Source organism: Phoenix dactylifera, chromosome 15 (assembly GCF_051530095.1).
Source record: "Phoenix dactylifera cultivar Ajwa chromosome 15, Ajwa_hap1_PhDact_Kaust_v1.1, whole genome shotgun sequence".
Classification (NCBI taxonomy): domain Eukaryota; kingdom Viridiplantae; phylum Streptophyta; class Magnoliopsida; order Arecales; family Arecaceae; genus Phoenix; species Phoenix dactylifera.
In genome coordinates, this window is record NC_143204.1 from 23,852,309 (window position 1) to 23,863,746 (window position 11,438).

Here is an 11,438-nt window from a genome sequence, read left to right on the forward strand (position 1 = left end):
TGAGTGATCCAATAGTGGATTTGTGTATGAGAAAGTGAATCTTTCTTTTACAAAAAAGATACAAACCCGATTCAAAAGAGTATAGTTATTGAGAATTCTGACCTAAAAACAAATGAGATTTTACATGAGAAACCTGTCAGGAAACAAGCTTTATTATTATTATTAATGTTATTTTCCTTTTATGTATGTCTCAAACTCTATCTATGGTGCTCATAACTATTCTAACTCTGTGCTCTTACCCCTGCCCCAAATCCTCTAACACTAGGATTAAATAGAAAATAACTTCCAAATCCCAAGATTAAATTAATAAAAATTAAAGGCATGCCAATGAAGGAATTCAAGAGGAAAATAACCTCCAAATCCCAAGATTAAATAAAAAATAAAGACAAGCCAACAAAGAAATTCAAAAGGAAAAAAGAAAAGAAATTAAAACCATACTCTTAAAAAAAGTGTTTGGTTGATATATAACTTCATCAGAACTATAAAGAGATTGAGTAGTTTGTGTCGTGAATTGTATTATACCAATGCTTATCTTCTTTCCATGGGAATATAACTTTTCATTTTGTAAAAGAGATAAAAAAATAATTAATAAAAAGTCCTCTAGTTTCTCTATATATTTTTTTTGATATTTTAATATTTATTCAACAATTTATATATGTATATATATACTATAATGTTGTTTTCCATCATATCTATTGGGACTTCTTTTGAGCATGGTTTCCTGCTTGCGTATTCTTTCTCATATTCATTTGTCCTCATGGCAACAATGTATTCATCACCTATAAATTCCTTTCATCAATTTCTTCGGAAATTGTCAATATGTGGATTTGCACTATCAGTATGGAGATGAAAATTCAAAACAAGGAATCGATTTGCATCCCGAAGACATAGTGTTGCTGACTCATTGCCCTAGCTGTCTATCCATGGTAATAAATGGATGGTTTATTTAGTCACCTATTTGCTGTCCAATCTCCGTGCAAGTAAATTCTATCACTCCAAAATAAGGTCATTAGTAGGAAGATGGATATTACCATATAACGAGTCACCCATCATTGATTAACAAGGCCTAACTGGATAGATTGTGGTGAGTGAACAACCAAATCAATTGGTTTGATGGTGCTCTTTGAATCTCGGTGTATTACCAGATTAGCATAAGAACTTTTTATGTGCCCTGAATTGGTGCCCATTGCAGTACCACATTTCAACCAGTGAAAACAGTTGAAACTTGCTGTTTAGAGCCTTTTGAGACTTGTTACTTTCTGATTTTTTTTTTTTGAGGTATTTACACTAGATTTATATCAGTCATCCACTATAGCAAAAAAAAAAAAAAAGCAGCTGTAACTAAAGTTCAATCCCTAGAGTATCTTGAGCACTATCCTTTCTTAAGCGCTAGTTGTTAGGCTGCTGCCTGCCTTAATTAGCTAAGCCAAGCTCTAGAGTTTAGAAACGGATCCAGCGGGAGGATTTCAATCAATCAAAACACGGAAAGTTGGAAGATAGTGGGCAACAACATGCGTCTTAATTAATCTACTCGAATCTAGAGTTGTACCCATATCTAAAAAGCCGTTCATTCTTTGGCATTTTAAAACAAGAACGGATGTGAGCTATCTCACCTCGCAACAACCCAAGCTTTTTTCCAACAATATTTCGGTGGAGCCAATTGAAGGTTGCCACTGGATGTCCCAAGTTGGTGGACAGGCGGCAGAGTGAGATTGTGGTGAGATGCCCGCCCAGGCGATGCAGCCCCTCGCGCCTGGAAAGCACCGAGTCCTGTAGCTATCATATCTATCAGCGTGCCATAATTTGATTCCCAGGTTTAAGCATGCAATGCTTCGAAGCTTCCAACCAGGTGGTGCAAGATGTCCTGAGCACCATAGCAGGATACTTTTGCGATTTAATTACTTTGACTAAATTGAAAACCAAAAAAAGAAGATGCGCATGATGTTCCGGGTTAGGTAGATTGGTGCACAAAACATCACCCTGTATTTCTGATACAGGGGAGGGAGAAGCCAGTTTTCGTATGTTCTTATCGCTGGGTTCGGGTTGTATCTTTGGTGCGAAAGAATGATCGGTAGTCCTCTCTTTCACGACGTCGACCATTGAATCAGCCATTGCGAAGGAAGGTGAAACGTAGATACAGCCCTTGTCCCTTCACTCTGGTCTCTCATCTTCGCATGCACAGTGCTATGCTGCATCTGGCGCAGGACGGATTTGTACACAGAACTCATACATGTTTGTGCTGTACTTGAGACCTGGCCCATATGAAACGCACGTAGCATCCAGTGGACCATTTGATGGCCCAACCAAATGCAGAAATATGTTGAAATTAAGGGGGTAAGATTACTGCTACCATAGATATATGGTGAGATGCATTCGGAATCCAGATTATGCTTAGATGTCTTTCTTGGAGCGCATTGCCTAGAAAACAAGGAATGCAACTTCTTGATACATGAGAGCCTAATTCGAATGAAGAGATCTAATTTGGACCAGCTGCCCAAGCAGCCTGTGCGTTATTACAAGAAATTGTTACATCCCAATGTGTGGAGTGGTTTGGGTATTGATGGAATAGGGTTTATGTGCCCTGTGGAAAGGAAATTAGGTTTCTATTATAATAGTACAATAATGAAGACTTTGGGGCGGATCCTATAGCAGTTAATAAAGAATTTGAGGTGGTTCCAAAAACGGTTCGAGCCGTAGTGCTTTGCAATTAATCAATCATATGTGCGATGGCAAACATATATGCAGAGAGTGCTTGGTTGCTAGTCATTCTAGTTGCATGAGATCAGAATTGCAGTACAAGTAGAAAAACAACATAAAAAACTAGCTGATTGAGGTATGTGAGATGCGGCTCTCGCCAAAGGGAGGATGGTTCCTCCTGGCAAGCCCAATCATTTTGAATTATCAAGACATGAGGTCCGAGTCAATAATGTTTTATCCCTAATGTAAATCTAATTTTGTACTCAAAAGCGAATTTGGCGGAGAATCATTAAATCTATAATCCACTAGATGTGTAGGTAGTGGATGAATCGACAATCAGATTGTAGATCCTCTTAGCATGATGAAGGGCCTGGAAGTCATCAAAAGGCGAGGTCGATGAAGCCCGGGCAAATGATGGCCATTTGATGATATAAGTGTCAGGTGAGCTCGATAGGGTTAGCAGGGTCAGTCAAAGAGGTTGAAGGGATTAGCGAGGCTACATACTTGTAAGCTAGAGATAGACAGATAGAGAGAGAGGTAAGGAGAGACATCACCTAGGGTTGGAATTAAGCCAACTTATAGGAGAGGAGCTGGTTCCATCATTGACTCTCCAAAACTGCTCAAAACTAGTGAAACTAGTTGGTTCAACTCAATGTGGCCTAGTTCAGTCCTAGAATTAGATCAAAAGGCCAAACTATCCCAATTCCTAGCCAGTTGGTATGATATGCCTGTACTACTAGATCTAGACGACTTTGGCAACCCTAGTACTATAACCATGCTTTTTTTTTTATTATTTGTACTATTTTTGTCCCTATCTTTTATGGCATCAATATACATTCACCCGAGCATTCTTTATCAGTGCAAAACTCATGGGTGCCCAATTAGCTAGGCTAGGTCATATATATTTGTGATGAAAATGTGGAGTTAGGATGACAGGAGTCACAAAAAAGAAGCAGCTCAAGTTATGAGCTGAATCACAATTCAACTTCCAGAATGACCACAGTGGTAAAGAAATTACATTTAGCTGTAAAGTATTTAAGCCATAGCTTAGATGGAAGATATGACCTATGAATTGGAAGCTCATAGGCCTGACATAATGAAAATGGGATCGACCAGTAAGCATGCATCCTGATTTCCCATTTCTATTCTATACTAGTGCGACAAACAAATATAAATTTCCTTTATTCAAAGCTCTTCAATATCTTGTCTAGGATCTAACGGGTCATAAGGTAATTAGTAGATGCCCGGAAAAAAGAAATCGAAATGGAATTCCAAGGCCACGTGCTCGTGGATAAGGAAGTGAGAGGGAACGCTTATATGGGAATCTCAGACGTGGGAATGCGAGAGATCCGGCGACCCTTCTGCTGCACCGCTCTCTTCCCATCTTAATTTCCTTCTCTCCGCAGTCCTCTCCTCTCTTTTCGTTTCATTCATTCATGCCAGCTAACAACTCCTCACAAAAAATAAATGCCAAGTGCCTCACGCCATGCTAGTATTATAAATACTTTAAGGTCTTTATATGGATCTAAGCTCACAAGTAGCAATATATGAGGCGAGAGTCCTATTCCATGCATAATTAAGAATCACATGACATCTCCCAAAGACTAAGGAGTTGCTCCCCTAGTTTCTTCCACCTTTCGTCTGGTCTATCCTTATTAGCTTGTTGGTTCTTCCTCTTTCTCTCTCCATGGCCCTCGCCAAGGAGCGAACACTAGAAGGCTCGCAAACCCGTTCACTCTACGGGAAAGCGCATGGAGGAGGGCCCTCCCTTCAAGGGTTGGATCCTTCTTCGCTTCAGGTGTTCAGCTACAAGGGCCACAACAGCGCGGTGCTTGAAGATGGAGAAGGCTCGGAGTCCCCTGGGAGCTACTCTGGGGATCTTGTTCCTATGTCGTCCGATCCCAGCAACTCCTCGAGCGGTAGCTTCGTGTTCGGGCCAGTGGACGCTTCGCTTCTAGAGGCCCGTTCCGTCGTCAACTTCAAGGCAGCGGCCGACCATTGGGCATGCTCGGGCTCTTCGGTGCTTAGCTTTGAGCAAGGGGATACGGCACTCTGCAGTGACTACCAAAACATTGATCAAGAAGGACCCGGCAAGGAGCAGTTCGGGCTGCTATACCGGGGTTTGGCTGCTGACGATGGTCTTCAAGAGAATGCTGAGCAAGAGAATGGCATCCAAAAGCGCCCTTACACGGTACTTTGATCCTTTTTTTTTTTTGAGAGTTGCATCGTGCTCGATAGTGTTTTCAGAGAATTCGAAGAGTGAAGCAAGATGACATGAACTGAATTCATGGTCATTTTAGAGCAATTCATGTTAATGCTTCGCAAATGAACGAGAAAACATTGTTTAGATTCTAAGTCAGTCGTGGTTATTGTTTCAGGGTGGTGATTCGCAAGCCTCCAAGAAGCACTGTGGCAACACGAGGAAAACAAAGGCCAAGCCTGGTCCATCCAAGGATCCCCAGAGTATTGCAGCGAAGGTGTGTTATCTTACCATGCAATACCTCAGAAATGGATGGCATGCAGTCTTTGGGCCGTAGCTTCTACATACATGAGTTGTTATAATGTCTCCACTATAGATACGGATAGAATCAAATTAGTAGCACCTCATCCAAACTGTAGGAAAAATTCCATTAAGAGATGATTTCATGGTGCAGAACCGGCGGGAGCGGATCAGCGAACGGCTCAAGATTCTACAAGATCTAGTGCCCAATGGCTCGAAGGTGCACCTTGCTCCTCATCTTCCTTGACAATTTCAATTTGCGCAATCATTTCATCGGCTTCATGACCTATCTCATCACTAATAAAATTTCAGCACCTCTTCACCGTAGGTTGATTTGGTTACTATGCTAGAGAAAGCCATTACCTATGTTAAGTTCCTCCAATTGCAAGTGAAGGTAATCGACAAAACTGAGTTGAGAATGGTATGATTTTTGAAATCATTAGACTAAGTACTTTGATTTTTAATATAGGTGCTGGCAACTGATGAGTTCTGGCCAGCACAAGGTGGGAAAGCACCAGATGTGTCTCAAGTGAAGGATGCCATCGATGCCATCTTGTCTTCTCACAGAAATAGGAACTCTAGCTCCGAGTAATAGACCGTTCACAGGAAGAAGTCAAGAAGACGCAAGAGAAGAGGACCTCACCAGAAGAAATAAAAAAAAAGGGAACCTCCACATGCCAAGAAAATATAAATGCATGCTTTGGAGCTTAGTGCTGACGACAAAAAAAGAATAGGGTTTTTACGTCCTTTCATTGTTGAGGCGCCCTCTTTCTTAAGTTTATGTAATATTTTTTTGATGTAATGGAACTGCTTTGAACTGAACCTCAACGATTTCAGAGAGGAGCTAGTTTTGAGTTATGTGCGACTGAGGAATACCAAAAAAAAAAAAGTCCTAATTTTTTTCCCCTTGTTCAATATATGCAGTACTTTCTATATATTTTGAGATCTAATATATATCTCCTGAGAATTTTCTTGAAGATAAATATCTCTTGGGAAATTAAAGGTATACGGATTCAAATTATTTGAATGGTGAGTTTTATATTTTGAAGCATCAATGATATGGTACACGAGACAGCAACTCACTCCATTTACTCCCATCTTTCGAGATTACAGCTAATCCAGTGTACTGATAATCACATAGAGCTTTGTTTAGGAAACCTTGGTTCGCAAAAATGCCAGAGCACTTGCATGTACTTAAATATAAACCTATTTCATAGATCATTTGACAGCCAATCTAGTGATTAGTATTCAACACAATGGCAGGTTACGAGAGAAAGTTGAGCAAGACAGACAGCTTGTTTTAAAATATACAACCACCATTTAAAATAGATACAAACATGGATGCAGGGCCATGACAAGAAGCTATTGAAAATTGGGTACATTAATTAGCCTTACAATCTCTTCGTAGTAGAGCTAATCCGTATTAGCTCAATGTGCCTCAATACCAAAACATTCCCAACTCAATCGCCCCCAGAAATCCACTGGGAATAAACTGAAAGTCTCAAGCATCTCAAATTCTTCACACATTATTCATATTTGCAATTGATCACTTTATTAGCCTTTATAACAGCGTATAACAAACTTATAATAGCTAACAGCTGAGAATTTTAGCATGAAGATTTGATATAATTGAGTTCTTCGTATTATAAGATTATCGAACTATATCCACTACGACTGTTATATGATGCGGCTAGCAGCTGTTACTTAAAACCATCAATTAATAAAACGCAAACAAAAATGAAGATACACGCTACTATTCCTTGTATTGTTTCCTAGAATTTAGTTCTAGTCGGAGGTCTTTATAGTGTCAGTATAAGAATTCTATTAACAACTAGGAAACCAGAGGCTCAACTTCCAATGATTAGGGTTAAATGCAAGGAAAGCTGAGTGAAACTGTATATATAAGGGTTAAAACAAAAAAGAACAGTCTTTCGAAATTTTTATTTAGACTAATGATCATGTCTGCAGTCTTGTTTCTTATTTACACTACCAATCAATTACATATAGCTTGATTTTTTTCAGATGGCAATGCTCTACACGGCAAATTCTTTGCCATCCTTGTCCGTAAGCAGGATAAAATGTTAACTTTGACTCACCATTTCCAACTCAGGTGATTCTGAAAATGAGAAAAAATATTTTTCCGAGAAGGAAATCAAGCAACAGACTGATTAGCCAGGTGCGCGCTCAAGGGTGTCCAACTCAGTTATATGATCTGAGTTCTCGACTTTACTCTGAACTGTTAACTAGAAACTTGCTTAAAGTAGATTTCATGAGTTAGGGACATGCATTGCGATGGATAGATCAATCAATACCCACTTAAATATGAATTCATGTTATTAGATCTTCTAGTCATTTTTTTAGCTGGAGAGCTATAACTACGTGCAATGATAGCGATAATGATAAAAATATACGAAATGAACACCGTATGACATCAAAATTAAATGATGAGAAATTGAAGCAAGCACCCGATGACTTTTATCAGCATCCCCAGAAGGAAGGTTGGTGGAATGCTACTGCAAATATATATGACTAGTTTGATCACATTAGTCTATAACTGCATGTAGTCCATATAGTGGAGCTTCATAATTCGTCAACCAACGCACGTAGGACAAAATTTGCAGAATTAATATACTTGCAGAGAAATGGTAATGAGAAATTGGGACGCCAAGCACCCAAAGACTATGATCAAAAGCTACGAGGAGAAGAAAGTTGGTGGAACCTTCGCCCAGGTTGTCTTGCCAAAGCCTTTGAATCACTCACACCTACCATGCATATGTATGTCGAGCTTTGCATGAGACTCACATGCTAAACCCTCATCTCCCGGGGAGTCAATTCTCCTCCCCCAACCCAGAGTCCAACAGCAACCTAGTCCCCAGTCAGGCAGTCACAAACACAAAAGCATGCCATTGATGAGGGGGTGCCATTTCTCCTCGCCCATCGCTCCCAACCATCCGATCAACTGGTCAAATGGCTCATAGCATCCCGATCGATGCTCGTCTCTCCATAGTGTCAATCGAGATGATGATGATCGGGGAACTCTAAATTGCTATCATTATATGATCATCACTTGACTCTTGAATTATGCCATCTTGGTCTATTTTATTGCATCTGCATGCAGGGGGCAATGTGGAATTCTAGGGTGTCAATTTTCTAATCACGCTAGGATTGACGTGCTGCGCTTCTGTGGGGCTCAAAAGAGGCAAAGGCATTGAAAGATTTTAGCCCATAACATTTGTTTATGGCCAATGATTGATATCCTGTCGGAATAGTTAAGTGCATGCATATACTGGTCAGATCTTGTTGCTCTACGTCAAGATTAGTTTAATTCTAATAGAAAGGAAAATTCTACAGTGTGGTGGCAATGGTTCTTCAAACCTATAAGGCTCAGCAGATGGATGAGAGTGCCAGGTCGTTGGATGGTTAAGCCAAGCTAGTGTGGCCAACTTTGAAATTTGTGTAAAGTATGATCCCATGGTTGGCATCGTGAAAGAAGATCGATCATTCTTTCATACTTATTGACCTACATTTATCATCGTAGGAGCTGGAAACAAGTGCATGAAGAACATAAAGTTAGAATGCATAAAATTATTAAACGAATGCCACTCCTTGCATGGCTTGATAGACAGAAAGTAGTCTTGCCTGCATCTAAAAATTTGCAGCTGAAATAAATAAAAGAACACACAAAGAGATCATAGACAACCAATCTTCAGAACTGCAATGGAAGCATGGGGGCGGCAAGAGTGCCAAAACAATATTAAAAACAACACCATTAGCAGTAATGCAAATGCGATTAATTTATATAGTTCATAAATGTTTTATAATTAATCATGAGCAATCTGTGAGCAGATCACAATTTTTTTTTTTTTGGATAATCGAACAATTCTCGATTATTCAAGGGCAATATGGCATACAAGCATGCGTTATATATACTCGGCTTATGTACTTTCTACTATTTCTATGGTATAAGATGAAGATTATTCTTAGTTTTTTTGATAAACAATATGCAGATTATTTTATATTTGGTAGATATTATTTATGATTCCCCAACCATGCCATAGCTTTGACATATTATGATGGTTGGAGCTTGACTGTCCTCCACAAGCCAAAGCTATCACACGCAATGCACTAAAATAACAATTAAAGGAGGGAGCATGCATGAAAGCCATGTAGTGCTTGCCTTCCAGTCGGCGGCAATATAAAAAAACGGTGGTTATGTGTGTATAGATGATCATAATGAATGTGCGAATACTTATGTGGCCACTATATCTTTTTTTGCACAGAAGAAGTTGCTTAACCCAGTTCCAACCTGAATTGGCTTCAGTCTGAGATTTAGATCCAAACCTAACCAAGTTACTTGGTGGCAATTGGTGGGGTTCGGTGCCTTCTAGTAGAAATTCAGTTTGAGTTCAAGTAGCTACACTTAGTCCTTTGAACTAATTTTTTTCAGGTCAGATCGAGTCCATTTGGATCCAATCTGGTCAGGTCTAATTCTATGAGATCTATTTCTTACTCGTAACCTTGATGTTCAGGTTTGGGTCTCTGATCCTGAACTGTGCGAAGATTGTATGTTGTTGTGAGCTTCCTCTTTATTTATTATACTTGATAAGCCCGCTCGACATTCTCATTTATGCCACTGAAGGTGGAACTCCAAAAGCTCCTTGATGATCAGGATGCGACTCTAAATTCCAAGAGACAGGAGTTCGAGTTGGACTTGGAGCAAAAGAGAAGGTTTTTTGATGAAGAGATGAAAGGCAAACTGGAAGCAGCGGGCAAGAAGAAATTGGAATTGACTGTAAAGAGGAACAACTTATTAAAAGAGAACAGGTTATGGAGAATAAAATGCCGAGCTTGAAGCAGAAGGAGAAAGACCTCGACACAAAATCAAAGGCTTTGAAGAAGTGGGGGGAATCTACTAATATGTATGAGAAGATGTCGGAGGAGGAAAAGCAGCGGCTAGGCTGAGAGATGCCGGAGCTGGTTAAGTCTAGAACTGAACTTAGAGAATTTTGAAGGCTACAGCAGAAGCAGCAGATGATCAAGGAGGAGGAGAATCTTAAACTTAGAAAAGAAGAGTGGAAAAGCTGGTTAAGTGCGAAGCAAGAGATTTGAGGATTGCAGGATTACAAAATGGTCGCTTCATAAGGGAAGAGAGGATTTGAGAGAGCTAAGGAAGAAGAATGATGACCACCAAATGGTGTAGCAAAGGATTCTTCAAATATCCAAGAGGAAATCCAAGGAGATTCAGCTCATGCTGACATGGTGGCAAAAAGTTCGGGACAGAGGAGAGGTCTTGCTCACACTCCTGGGATGACAGCAGGGGAGCTGGATTCAGAGGACAGTGAAACACGTTAGGAGAAATGTTGAAAAAGGCGTCAAATCTCAGCTCCTCGAACACACAAGTGCCAGTCCGCTACTTTTCAAGCTCAAGCATCTAAGAGCCAGCCTCTCCTCCTTCAAATGCTTCTCTCCCCATATCAACCCACCATCATTCCATCCAGCAACTGGGAGAAGCTTGCCCGGAGCTTGGAAACCATGGAGTTCTGCTCGAATCATGGCCTCATTGGAGAAATCCCAGGCAGCCTCGACCAGCTTACCAATCTCCCTCCCTGGTTCCAGTGGAGAACTCATTAACGGGAAAGCTGCCTCCAGAGCTCGGCAAGCTAGTCCACCTCAAGAGGCTTGTGCTCGCTGGAAATAAATTCTGTGGTCAAATTCCAGCTTCTCGGGCAAGCGATCTCACAGAGCTCTTGATCCTGGACCTCAGCAGGAACGCATTATAAAGATTAAGCCAGGTTAATCGATCATGGTTTGAATTTATTTTATATTTATTTACTTTCCCATGAAATCTCAGCTATCCCCACACACTGACTCGCAATGAGAAAAATCAAGATCTTGATTTATTTGGATGGGAGCAAGTAATGATTTAATTTATTAGTAAATATTTCAATGACATCTGTACTGGCTAATATATTAAGAAAGTTTGGTTACACACAATACATTAGAGATATTAATTACAATTCTATAAAACCTATTAATCAAAAACTTCATGACTTCCGTAATCCACATTCCCTGGTGCATGATTAAACAAAGAGGGAAGTTAAAAAAAAGGAGAAATATACTATTCAGTTTTCTTTTAATATTCAGGCAGAAAGCTGCAAAAAGGATAAAAAAATTATTTAAATCTGGGATAACCATCACGCCATGGACCATACAAATCTAATTACAAAGTACTGCAACTCAT

The 11,438-nt window shown here is 39.9% G+C and overlaps 1 protein-coding gene across 2 annotated transcripts; it reads left to right on the forward strand.

Annotated features, from left to right (window-relative positions):
* The first annotated feature begins 4,073 nt into the window (after positions 1–4,073).
* Positions 4,074–6,112, forward strand: LOC103705872 (uncharacterized). Of its 2 annotated transcripts, none has more exons than XR_005515228.3 (5): positions 4,074–4,888; positions 5,076–5,174; positions 5,352–5,417; positions 5,510–5,591; positions 5,667–5,748. XR_005515228.3 is itself a non-coding variant. In XM_039134394.2 (5 exons), the coding sequence occupies exons 1-5, from the start codon at positions 4,385–4,387 to the stop codon at positions 5,787–5,789; spliced, it is 858 nt and encodes a 285-aa protein (XP_038990322.1). In that variant the 5' UTR covers positions 4,078–4,384; the 3' UTR covers positions 5,790–6,112. The 2 variants fall into 2 exon arrangements, 1 of the variants encoding a protein (XP_038990322.1); XM_039134394.2 differs by having other exon boundaries at positions 4,078–4,888; positions 5,526–5,591; positions 5,667–6,112.
* Positions 6,113–11,438: the final 5,326 nt, after the last annotated feature.